The sequence below is a fragment of the Agelaius phoeniceus genome, chromosome 13 (genome assembly GCF_051311805.1).
Source record: "Agelaius phoeniceus isolate bAgePho1 chromosome 13, bAgePho1.hap1, whole genome shotgun sequence".
Classification (NCBI taxonomy): Eukaryota; Metazoa; Chordata; class Aves; order Passeriformes; family Icteridae; genus Agelaius; species Agelaius phoeniceus.
The window spans coordinates 12,274,698-12,285,709 of record NC_135277.1 but is presented as its reverse complement, the minus strand read 5'-3'; the positions used below and the strand labels follow the sequence as shown (position 1 = coordinate 12,285,709).

General features: G+C 46.9%; 1 protein-coding gene across 1 annotated transcript in view; it reads left to right on the top strand.

Annotated features, from left to right (window-relative positions):
* Nucleotides 1–1,203: 1,203 nt before the first annotated feature.
* The window catches only part of ATOSA (atos homolog A), a 48,537-nt gene continuing 38,728 nt past the window's right edge, over nt 1,204–11,012 (top strand). Inside the window, exons 1-2 of the mRNA XM_077185630.1 lie at nt 1,204–1,557; nt 1,789–2,076. Of these exons, the coding sequence (XP_077041745.1) occupies nt 2,061–2,076 (16 nt within the window). The 5' untranslated portion in view covers nt 1,204–1,557; nt 1,789–2,060. The remainder of the gene's footprint in view (nt 1,558–1,788; nt 2,077–11,012) is intronic.

The following is an 11,012-nucleotide window of genomic DNA, read 5'->3' as shown; positions in this document are numbered from 1 at the left end:
GGAATTACCAGAGTAATGACTGGAGATGTGGCAGTGTCTATGTACACCCCACCTGTGGGACCGTCTAAAAGCACAACAAACACTGTAATGTCTCATCTGTCTTTCTGACCGAGTCCCAGTCCGAGTAACAGAGGGGCCTGCCCTGGCTGTGGTACAGCCTCCAGGTGAGGTGTACATTGACATTCCAGCTCTTCTGCAGTACAGCTTCCCCTTTCGAGCAGTTCTTTCTGCTCTCTAGAGGCCTCTCTAGCCGGCCTAGATCTGTGCCCCTGGTGAAAGGGGGATCCCATCAGCAGGGCCGTTTGTTTCCCCGTTCTCCGTGGTGCATTCAGCAGTGCGTTTAAGCGATGGAGGAGCTCGGGGCACGGTCAGGGAAGGGGGTCCGCACTGGGCAGCCCCGGTCCTGACCTGCTTTACTAGGCAGGCCTGACCTGAGCGATGGCGCCGGCCCGTCCCTTTCAGTGAAACCTGAATTTCTGCTGGATTAAGGCGGTTGTGTAACCGCAGCCCAGCTGACTCCATTGTTCCTCCGCACAATGTTGTTATCAGCGTGAAGTGAGCGGCGCCGCCGGGCAGGGCGGGCAGCGCTGCCCCGGGCAGGGGCGCACCCGGCGCTGCTCCCGCCCCCAGCCCGCAGGGGTGAGGGGTGAGCGGGCGGGGGCTCAGGTGCCGCCCGGCGGGCATTGGGCACCTGGAATCGCCGCTCTGCGGCCGCCCGGACACGCGTGCATTTAAAGCCGGCGGCCATGGGCTCCTGCGGGCACACGCGTGGGAGGACACGTGTGTGGAGGGCAGAGGGAAGGAGGCCGGGCAGCGGCTGGCGGCACTGCGGGAACGGCGCGGGTGAGGGGCCGCGCCAGCCCCCGCCGGAGCTGGGTGAGTGAGCGAGCGAGGGGCCGCTCCCCTGCCCGGGGCGGGAGCCTGGCTGCCGGAGCACTCGGCGGGGGGTTAGGGGCGAAGGGACCATGCCGTTCGCACAAACCCACAAACCAGCGCCGCCGTTTGCAGCGCAGGGCACGGCTGTCCCGGGCAGCAGGGACCGCGCTCCGGGCGGGACCGGACCGTACCGAGCCGTGGCCGCGCTCTGTTGCTGTGACAACCGAGCTGCTCGACGGCGGGCGGGCGGGCGCGGGGCATTGGCCGCCGTGCGGCACGTGGGGCGGCGGTGGGCCGGGCAGGCCCGCCCGGGGGCGGGATGAGCGCGGCGCGGGGCGGGCGCAGCGGGGCCCGCGGTCCCGGCGGGCGGTGGTCGTGGTTCCCCCCCGTTGGCGGCCGAGTGTGGCGGGTACCCGTGGCCGAGCTGCGCTGCCCCGGCTCACTCTGCCCTGCCGTGCCGTGCCCGCCGCCGGGCTGTGATGTGTGTGCCCCGCTCGGCGGGAGGCGGGGAGTGCCCGGCGGAGAGGAGGGGAGTTAGTCAGCGGCGAGGAGGAGGAGGCAGGGCCGGAGGCAGAGCCATGGAGAGCAGCGCTGGGCGGGCGGGGCGGCCTGTGTGACCGGGGCGCAGCGCGGGGGCACGGCCCGGCAGCCCGGGCGGCAGCGGCGGGGCCGGGGATGAAGGTGCGGCGCAGCCCCCCGCCGCCAGCCGCCGGCCCGTGACGGGGCGGGGGCCGCGGCCCCGACGGGGCGGGCGGGGGGCCGCTCGCTGCCTTCCTCGGGGCAGGCGGGCGGGCGGGCAGGAGGGAGGGGACTCCGGCAGGGGCTGCCGTCGCACGGGGCCGCGGTGACTCAGAGCCGGCGCGGCCGGGGGTGAGCCGAGGTCTGTTGTTGTGGGATTTTTTTCCCCGGCAGGTTATAAATAGCCCCGCGCGGCGCCGTGTCACGGAAGGACACCCTGGCCGGGCGCGGGCAGAGGCCGCCGGCGCGCAGCCTCCCCCGGCCGGCCGCCGCCAGCCCGCCCGCCCGCCGGCCCAGCTGCCGTAGCGGCGGGGCCGCCTCCCGCCGGCCGTGCCCGCTGCCGGGGCCACAGTGACACCGCCGGCCGGGGCAGCCACAGCCCGGCTCCGCGGGGACAGCGGCACGGCACCTCGGCCCTGTCAGACCTCGCTGAGGCAGCAGGGAAGATGAAGCCGGAACGAGGTAAAGGGCTTATCAGTACATTTCGTTTTGTTTGTTTTGTCTGTAGGATTAGAAGTAGCCCGGTGTTTGGCTTCGATGTTGTCGCTCTATTTCCTTACCCCCCTCCCCTGTCATTTTGGGGGGTGGGAAGGAATCCAGGTACTCGGGCTCAGCTCGGGAAGTGCCAGTGGGAGTGGGATGCGGAGGGTGACCCGCCAAGGGGGGTTCCAGCCCCGTGTCCTGCCTGCCCTTCGGCTTCCCATTGTCTCGGCTGGATGGAAGGAGACAAACGCCGTAGCCAAGTGCTTTTGCTGTGGGAATGCTGCAGTTCGTGTGTCAGACACAGCCGGCTCGTTAGCACAGTCCTGCAGTGCTGAGCCGAGAGTCGGTCAAAGGCAAATCGGGCATCGACAGACAAAGCCAGCAGATGTACAGAAATATCCAAATATAGCTGAAAAACACCCTGAAAATAACCATAACTCACATCTGTGTTGTTTTATAAACTGACAGTGCTTTTTTCCCCCAGTTATAATGGAGATATTTCATTACAAGCATGGTGAAATATAAATTTTTCACGATTATTTGGTTACACCTTATCGGATTACTGACATCTGGTTTTACAGAAAAATCAAGACGGCAGTCTACGTATATGTTTATAACACTTGAGCTCTTTTGCCGTATAGCAACAGCTGCTGATGCCCCTAGAGTTGGAAATATGTCATGACTTCTATTTTGATCCACAGAGCAGTGATAATTGATTCGTGTTAAAGCAAGATATTTTTTTAAGAAAATTTTAGAAGTGCTCATCGTAGTATTCCGAATGTTAATTAAAAACAATAATCCATGTTTCCTAAAGTTTTGATGATTCTATTGATTATCTGGTTCCTTTCAGTTTAAAAACGTTCTATTTCTGTTATAATCACTTTGGTGTTTTGAGAAACACTTTTATATAGCTCAGATATTCGTGTATTAAATACTAACACTTACATGACATACACATCTTAATTAGGTTTGTTAATGACATGTTTGCTAATAGCGACACTGCATACATGACCACTCTCAGGTGGATTTCTTGTTTGTATGTGCTGCAAGGATTATATGGTGTGATGATAGCACAGATAGTACAGTAATCATAAATTAATGGGGTTTAAGTGTTATGGTTTTGAAATGGGCCTTTCTCATTGCTTTCTTCCTTGTTTCTTAACTGCTTAAAGCTTCACACCATCTACTGCAGCAAGGCTGGTTGTTTGTAGAATCTTTAGATTTTAATACCAGACACCGAAGTTTGAAAATTGTTTACTGTCAGGGTGAAATTACATTTCAAAATAGCCAGGTAAAATGCAAGTCAATATTTGCAGCTTTAATATGTTCTAATCTAGCAGTTCAACATCCTTTCTTTAATTTTTAGGTAGAAGGAGTTAGAACACTGCAAACATTTTCAGTTGCTGTATGATAAGTGATCAGATGCCTTTTTTAACCAGCCTGGTGTGGAGGGAACCAAACTTGTACAGAGAGCAAGTTATTAGGTTACTGGGGTATTTTTTGTGGGTTTTTTTTTTTTCTTTTCTTTTTTTTTTTTTTTTCTGTAAGCTGGGAGATAATAAATTGAGATTCTTATACAGTGTAAAGTGTTTACCATGAACTGGGCCAAATCCTTCAGAAGTTATGTCTTGAAATTGTTCTAGGATAATTAACAAAATTCTTGAAGTAAATAATGGTTCTTACCAAACGTGGGAGGGTATCTCCAGCCATTTTAGTGGATCCCTCCAGCTTAACTGTGTGCTAATACAGCAGAGCAATACCATGCACAAAGGGGGTTGTGAAAGTGCTGCCTAAATGCCATGTGCAGCCCACAGAGACTCTTAGGAGGCACGAATCATGCAAATGTTTACATGTGCTGCTTTCTGCATAGCAGCTGTAGCACAGGACACAAGCAGTCAAGTGTGCGGTCACCTGCTTCCAATCGTCGCAGATTAATAGCAAAGGGCAGAGGAGAGGCAGACCTCTCAGCTTGCCACAGGTTTCACTGCTCTACAGACCTCAAAATCCTGAGAAGACTGTAAGTTCACACCCCAAGTGAAGCATAAAGAAGCAGACTTTAAAGAGGCTTGCAATGTGTTGGTTTTTTTTGTTGTTGTTGTTACAAATAATTATATCAGAATCAATTTGGAGCAGAGGGATGCAGTTCTTGTTAGAATTTAACTCAGCACTGCACTGAAGATTTTAATGCCCAGCCACATTGGGAGAGGTGTGGTTTAGCCTTTGCTGAACTACCAGTAAGGTTCTTGTTATCCCCAGCAAAGATGGATCATGCAGGAGAGGAAAGAGGAGATCTAAATGTACAACTGTTTTATCAGTGGGAAGTGCTACAGAATGTTTAAATTTAAGGAGGTGAGAGGGAGGGACAGAAATGAAGAAAACATGGGAATTTGGCCCTAAGGTACTTACCTCCCTGTATAGGAGGGAAAGTTGGAAAATTGCAGATACAGATATGTAATGTGTGAGAGCAGTGTGGAGGGGATGGAATATGGAGCTCTGCATAGCAAACCTGCAGAGCAGTTCTGTGGGTGAGGGAGAGCAGGAAGAGAGCTTTGAAAGTGCAGGTAAAAATGTGGACTTATTCCTTTGCCAGGCAAAGGCATGGGGCACTCCCAGGATGTACCTCATGAGCATCACTCAGGACATGGCCCTCAGGTGGGGTTTGAGTGTGGGAGGACAGTGGCTGCTCTGAGCACATTCCCAGAACTGTCTGTACTGGGTCTAGGGAACACAGTAACTCAAGTACTGGTGGCTGCTGCTCAGCTTTACCTTCCCTGTGCTTAAACTAAACTGGTGAGGCATCTTAAAATACAGTGGTCATGGTTCTTCAGCTGAGGCTCCACTGGTGCCAGGGAGAAGAATTATTTATCTCCCTTTCTTACATACAATGTTTTTGGAGTGATGTTTGAGTTTGGGGATAGTTTTGGTTGTTTTTTGGGGTTTTTTTTCTTTCTGCAGTAACAACATATCAGGTTACCTGGCTTTGATCCATGATATCATCACGATTTGGTTTCTGCAGTACAGCTGCCTAGTCAGCTGCTTCGTGCTGCATGTTTGGACTGCTGTTTCCTTTCTCAAGTACAGAGCTTTGCTCTTGCTTCTATTGAACTTCGTTCTAATGCCTTCTGGTCAGTTCGGCAGTTTATTGAGTTTGGAAGACAGAATAAGGCTTCGTAGCAGAGTGCTTGCAAAGTTTTCCAGCTCAGCTTTGTTCATAAACTGTATAAACACACTGTTTCACCATCAGCATTAATGAAAACATTGCATAATGTCAGGGTGATAGCTTGCTGCCAAACTCAGAAGGCTTGTTATGTACTCTTAGAGTACACTTGGTGCACAACTGGAAAACATCTTGTGGTTTAGATGAATCTACATTATAGTCATATTTTACTGTGGAAATGTTACAAGACATCAAAAGTTTTGCTATAGTCTAAATAGCTGGGAGTTATTGCTCCTTCCTCCTCCCTCCCCCTCATTGCATGAATGATCAGTTAAAGGAGAAGGACAGGCTTGTTTGTCTCTAAATGCATGCTGGCTGGTTTTTATCACCTTATTTTAGTCTTTTCTTACTTTCTTATTGCCTTGCTTTGTTTATTCCTCTATGTGTGTTCTCTGTGTAGAAACTATTTTGTTTTCATGTACAAATTAAACAAAAAGCCATCCTTTCTTACTTTCTGAAGCATTAATTCCCTCCTTGAGATTATCCTAATTTACAGAAATGACTTTCTGTCTACCAGAGAGGAACAAGCAGACTGAAGATTGCTTTTTGTCTTCTCCTTCCTTCTTTGCAAGTCAAACTTGGATATGTGCCTCAGGGTCTGTTTGTAGTAACTGGGTTAAGGAACTTCTGCCACATTACTTGGTGGGTTGGTGTGGAAAGAGGTAACTCTTGGTTCAGCAAAAGTCTGTTTACTGCCTCCTGTGGGAAACATTGCTGAGGCATTTTGGGATCTGTCTGTGGGGAAAGCTGGAGGAGAGATTAATGAACAGTTGATGGAATTTAGATTCTTAGGAGGAAGGATGAGGAGGCATGGGACTCGGGGGAAGTGAGCTGAACCAGTGTGTTCAGTTGTGGAGTTGGTTGTTAATTTAGGAGATGTGGGTAAGGCCCTTGTTTTTATAAGCATAAAATATGCCCTATATTAACTGGTGAAGATGTTATGGAAAACTTTTTAGCAAAGATGATGTGCTACAGAGTATGCAGATTAGGAAGTGAAAATATATATTGAAAAAGGATGAGTGTTGTTTTAGTGTCCTATATTGAACCATGATCCAGACACTTTAATTTTGTAGTATCTTCTCAGTGAAATGTCACAAAGCATTTAAAGTTTTCCACGGCCGAATGATGCAGGCAGTCAACAAAGTAATAAAGTGGAAATGAGCTGCTTCCTGCTGGAGGAGCTGTCACTCCAGAGGCGTTGGGGCAGTGCCTGGGGCTGGGTTGCCACAGGTAAGTGCAGGTTGGGTGCTGATGAGCTGGGCTGACGCTGTGCCTGCCCCAGGAAGCCCCCGGGCAAACAGGGCACGTGTGGCCAGCAGCGTGTGCGGGGAGCCTGCTCCTCCTGCCTGCATGGCTGGCAGATACAACCTGATGGTTCTCAGAGACAAACAGCACCTGGAGCTGCTCGGGGTAAAAACCCCACCGAGCCAAGCAAGCTGACAGATACTGCACTCACCTTCCTTTAATGGGCTGTCCAGCTCTGATCTTTGGGGAGAGCAGATTTGTCCTGAGAACAGATAACATACAGATACAGGATATGAGTGAACAGGAACACAAGCCTTTGTTTTTTAATTGAGGGTGGAGTCGAGATGCTTTCAATACAGTTCTGTCCTTGCACCTGAAAAATGGCAGTATAAACTCTCTTTTTATTAAATTTCTACCGCAAATGTTTAACTTGGAAGAATTCTTAGCTTTTAGATGCTTAACTTTTTTTAAATGTTAGGCACCAAAAAATTTAAGTATATTTATTTATAGAATGGAAAATCTCAGGTTTTAATATGAAATGCCAGCTTAGTTTTCTTACCTGTTCTGCAATTCATACCTAGCTATTGACAGCAAGGCAAGTCTTCTTGTTGTAAAAGTATTTCTTAGATTGCAAGGGTGCTTTTATCATTGTTCAGCAGTGAGAGTTCATGGCACACCTGTTTCTCAGAGAGAACCATCCTGGTAACAACTTTGCCATTTTTTTGTAGTTTGTTGGTATTGCACATTTTAGCTGCCTTTAGCTGTTGCTAAAAGAGATGCTGCTGGAGTGGCATTTAGGTGGATATTTTGGGGACTGTGGATATGCCAAGTCCATAGGCTTGGAATATATAAACTCACCCTTCTGACCATTTTCTTTACTTGCTGCAGTGAGAAACTCTGGCATGTCAGTTCAGATCCCTGGGGTGAAACATATTAGGTTGGACTTTGCTGTTAAGGGCAGTGTTGACATTATTATTGGATCTGAGGTCTGCCAGCTTCTAAATGTTTTTAAAAATAAGCTAACATTTATAAATACAGATTCTCATGAGAGACAAGAGTTTGCTGCCAAATGAAATTCTACTTATTAAAATTAGAAGTCTTCTGTGAAAACAGAGTTACTGACGAGAACAAACCAGCTATATGACATTTGTTAAAAGAACTTGCTCTGTCTGCTTCACTGTTTATAAAATGTTTCTTTGGTATTTTGATGGACTTCTACTAATAGCAGCCATTTACTGGTGGAGAAATAGCCATAACCTTTTATCTTTTCAGCAATGAGTTTAAGGTAACAGTCCAGCTATTCTTTTAGTCCATAAGGTCTTGCAGTTTAACTGTAAATATAGTGATAGTTATTGACTCCATTCCAATGTAATACTTGATAAACTATGTTTTTTAGATTTTTGAAAGTGTCTCACATCATTGTCTTTCAAGGTGGTAAATTGTTCAGTCTTTGCAGGTCATTTAAATTTAATGTTTAGACAGAAGCCAGTTTTAAAGTTAAAATTGTTTTAGAAGTGCATGTACAGTTGCATGGTTACCTTTGTACAACCCAGTACTAAAACTCCATGTATAAGTAGGCAATTCATGATGAATGCAAATACAGAAGAGTGCCTCTTGGACCTGGGTAGGTAGCTGGACTTTGGAAGACTTCACTTTCATTACCTGTTCCTTTTTCTGCTGGTCTCGTGCAGGGTGGCATGACTACAGCTACAAGCACATGGCTGAAGCCATGTGAGTTATTCTTGCTCTGCAATCAGAGCTGTACTGAGATTGGAAGAGATATTTTTTTTTTTTTTTTTACAAAGGCTACTTGTAAACAGAATAATTGAATTGTAAGTCATGAAAATTCTCCATCTTTTCTTAACATTTCAGAGTTAATCTGACCAAGTCAAGACCAACTCACATTTCCTTCTATGTTAAATGGGCTTGTCTAGTTCTTTGGCTAGTGATTTTTCATGCTAGCTTTGGGATCAAAGCTGGTTCAAGTTGCTGTCTGGGATGGTATTACAACATCACATTGACTCAAAATGCAAAGATGTAATAGGGTAGTGTGAGGATGTTCTTGGGGATAATTTGGAGAGGGAGCTGTGTATGAGGCAGCTGAACACACAGGGAGGGAGCACTCTGCATACACGAAATACTAATGGCATTTCATGTCTGTGCTGATTGTAAGAGTCCTTATAATGAATAAAGGCAAACAAAATAGCCTCACTGAGGAATCTTCTGAACAACTTTGCTTTTTCAGGGGCAGTAAGGGGAGTTCTTCCCCCCCATACACATTTATTTTGGTTTGGCCATTTTTCTTTCATGGGCAGGCATGCAGTGTCTCTGTGCAGGTATGTAGTACCAGTAACCATGGGGCAGCTAAGCTTTCCTCTTAGCAATGATCAGTGCGTTTCCCAAACCCATTGGCTTTTTCCAAGGAAAAAAACAAGTTGGATTTTCTTCTGAGGCATAAAAAAGGGAGAATATATCTGAAATAGGGACTCTGGTTGCACGTGAGCAATGTCATCTGTTTTACATTACACAAGTTAGTGATCTTTTTTCCATCAAGATCCTTGGGAACCAGGTTGTTAAGTAAGTCCATTTTGGATAGTGAACTACTTTAGGGAGTCTGTGAGCAGGTGACTGCTTGTGCTAATTTAACCTCTTAATGGTGCTTGCTGTGTATGCAGGGATTCCTTTTGCCCACTAATGAGCCTACAGGATTTCTAGGACATATTTCACACTTCTCTGTGCTGTAACAAATCAAGCTTCTTTCTCAGGATGCTGTGCAAGTATCAACTTGTTTTGTGTAATGGGGGCAGGAAGGGCAAAAAGAGACACAGAACTGCAGTAGAATTGAAGGTGGCAAGTATTATTTCATATCCTCAGTACAGTTAGCAATGGGAGGTGGTAGAGAGGCAGCTGGTTTCTTCTGAGGGACAAGGGAAGGAGAAGGAGAGGTGCAGGAAGAGCTGCTGTGGTCAGCCTGCTTTTTTTTCAGAGCAATGGGAAGCCCTTGTCCCCTGCCAGGTATTGTTCTGCTTGATTCCCTGCCAGGGCACCAGCCCAGCAACGCCAGTGAAACAAACCATGGCTCAAACTCACGCTTCCAGGCAGGTCAGCAAGTTTGGTGGAAGGCTTTGTTTGCAGGCTTGGGGGGGCAGAGAGGGTCTGTAAGAGCAGTATCTGAGTAAATGTCTGTGATGGCTCCTTGCCATAACTTCTGTGTTAACAGAGAGTGAAGTTTTGATATGTTGAGCTGATGCTTTTTTTATATGCAGTTTTCTGTAAAGTCACAAATACACAATACACTGGTGCATTTCCTTTGCATGTTAGATCTGAATCTTCAAGACTTTTATTTACTTGTTCTTTATTTTTAAATTTTCATTAAGTAGTGAATTTGAGGGTAAGGGAGAAGAGAATAGTTGCATTAAGAAGGGAAGAACTTCAGTAAATATTACATTGATGTGGAATAAAAGAGGAGGAGTTTCCTATCAATAGGAGCTGCACAGGGACAAAATTGTGAAGGTCAGCATGGACTGGGAATGCAGTTAGGTCAAAGGGATTGATACCAACACTCATGCTGTTCAAAGGTAAAAACCCTTTTTTCTCTGCTGTAAATGTCTTTAAAATTTATCTTCAAGTATATTTTCTATATATAGAAAGTTTTCCCACTTCAGTTACCTTTTAGTGAAAAGTATGACTTTGCTTTGTTTTAATCTGAGGGGGAAGCAGCTTCTTCCTTTTGAAGCACTATTTGATTCGCCAGAGGAATTTTGTTTACTGTGGGGAAACCATGAGAAACAAAGTATCTGGAGAGCTAGAATTGGAGGATAGACCTTGAGTAATGCAGCCATAGCTGTACTAGCAGTAGTACTCATGGTGTAACTGCCTACACCATGCTAACACAAGCAAGGTGTAGAGGACCCCTCTGAGGAGTCTGCTGGTAAAAAGTGGAGGAGTAAAACCAAATAGCTAGTTCAGGTGAAACAGGAGGAATAGTTGATAATGCTGGAGATGTCTGAAGGCCAAGTTCAATATAAAACTGCTAGAATGCTCACCTGGCTCACCTTGCACCAAGCACTTAGGCCAGTCATGACTGGCTGTTATTGTGCTGCCTCTGGATGTTTGCTACGAGAGCCTTGCTGAATTAACAACTTTGTATGAGAAAGTATTTTGGATCCACTAGAGATGAACGTTATGGTGCTTGATGGTACATTGTATGTTCTTTCATCCCATCCTCATGTTGAGAAGATGGAGTGACCTTTTATAAATGTTTTAGGACACTTTTTGTAAACTGGCAAAATTCATTCTTGTGTAAGTTACTAGTATGAAATTTGAGCAGCTATTTGGTTTTAATCTTTGTTTGATTTAAAAATCATAGTGGGATGTTAGCATCTGGTGCTTTCAGCTTCTCTAGGTGTACTGTGGACTGTATGTAGCCTTTCTCACTCAAGAAATTTGAGCA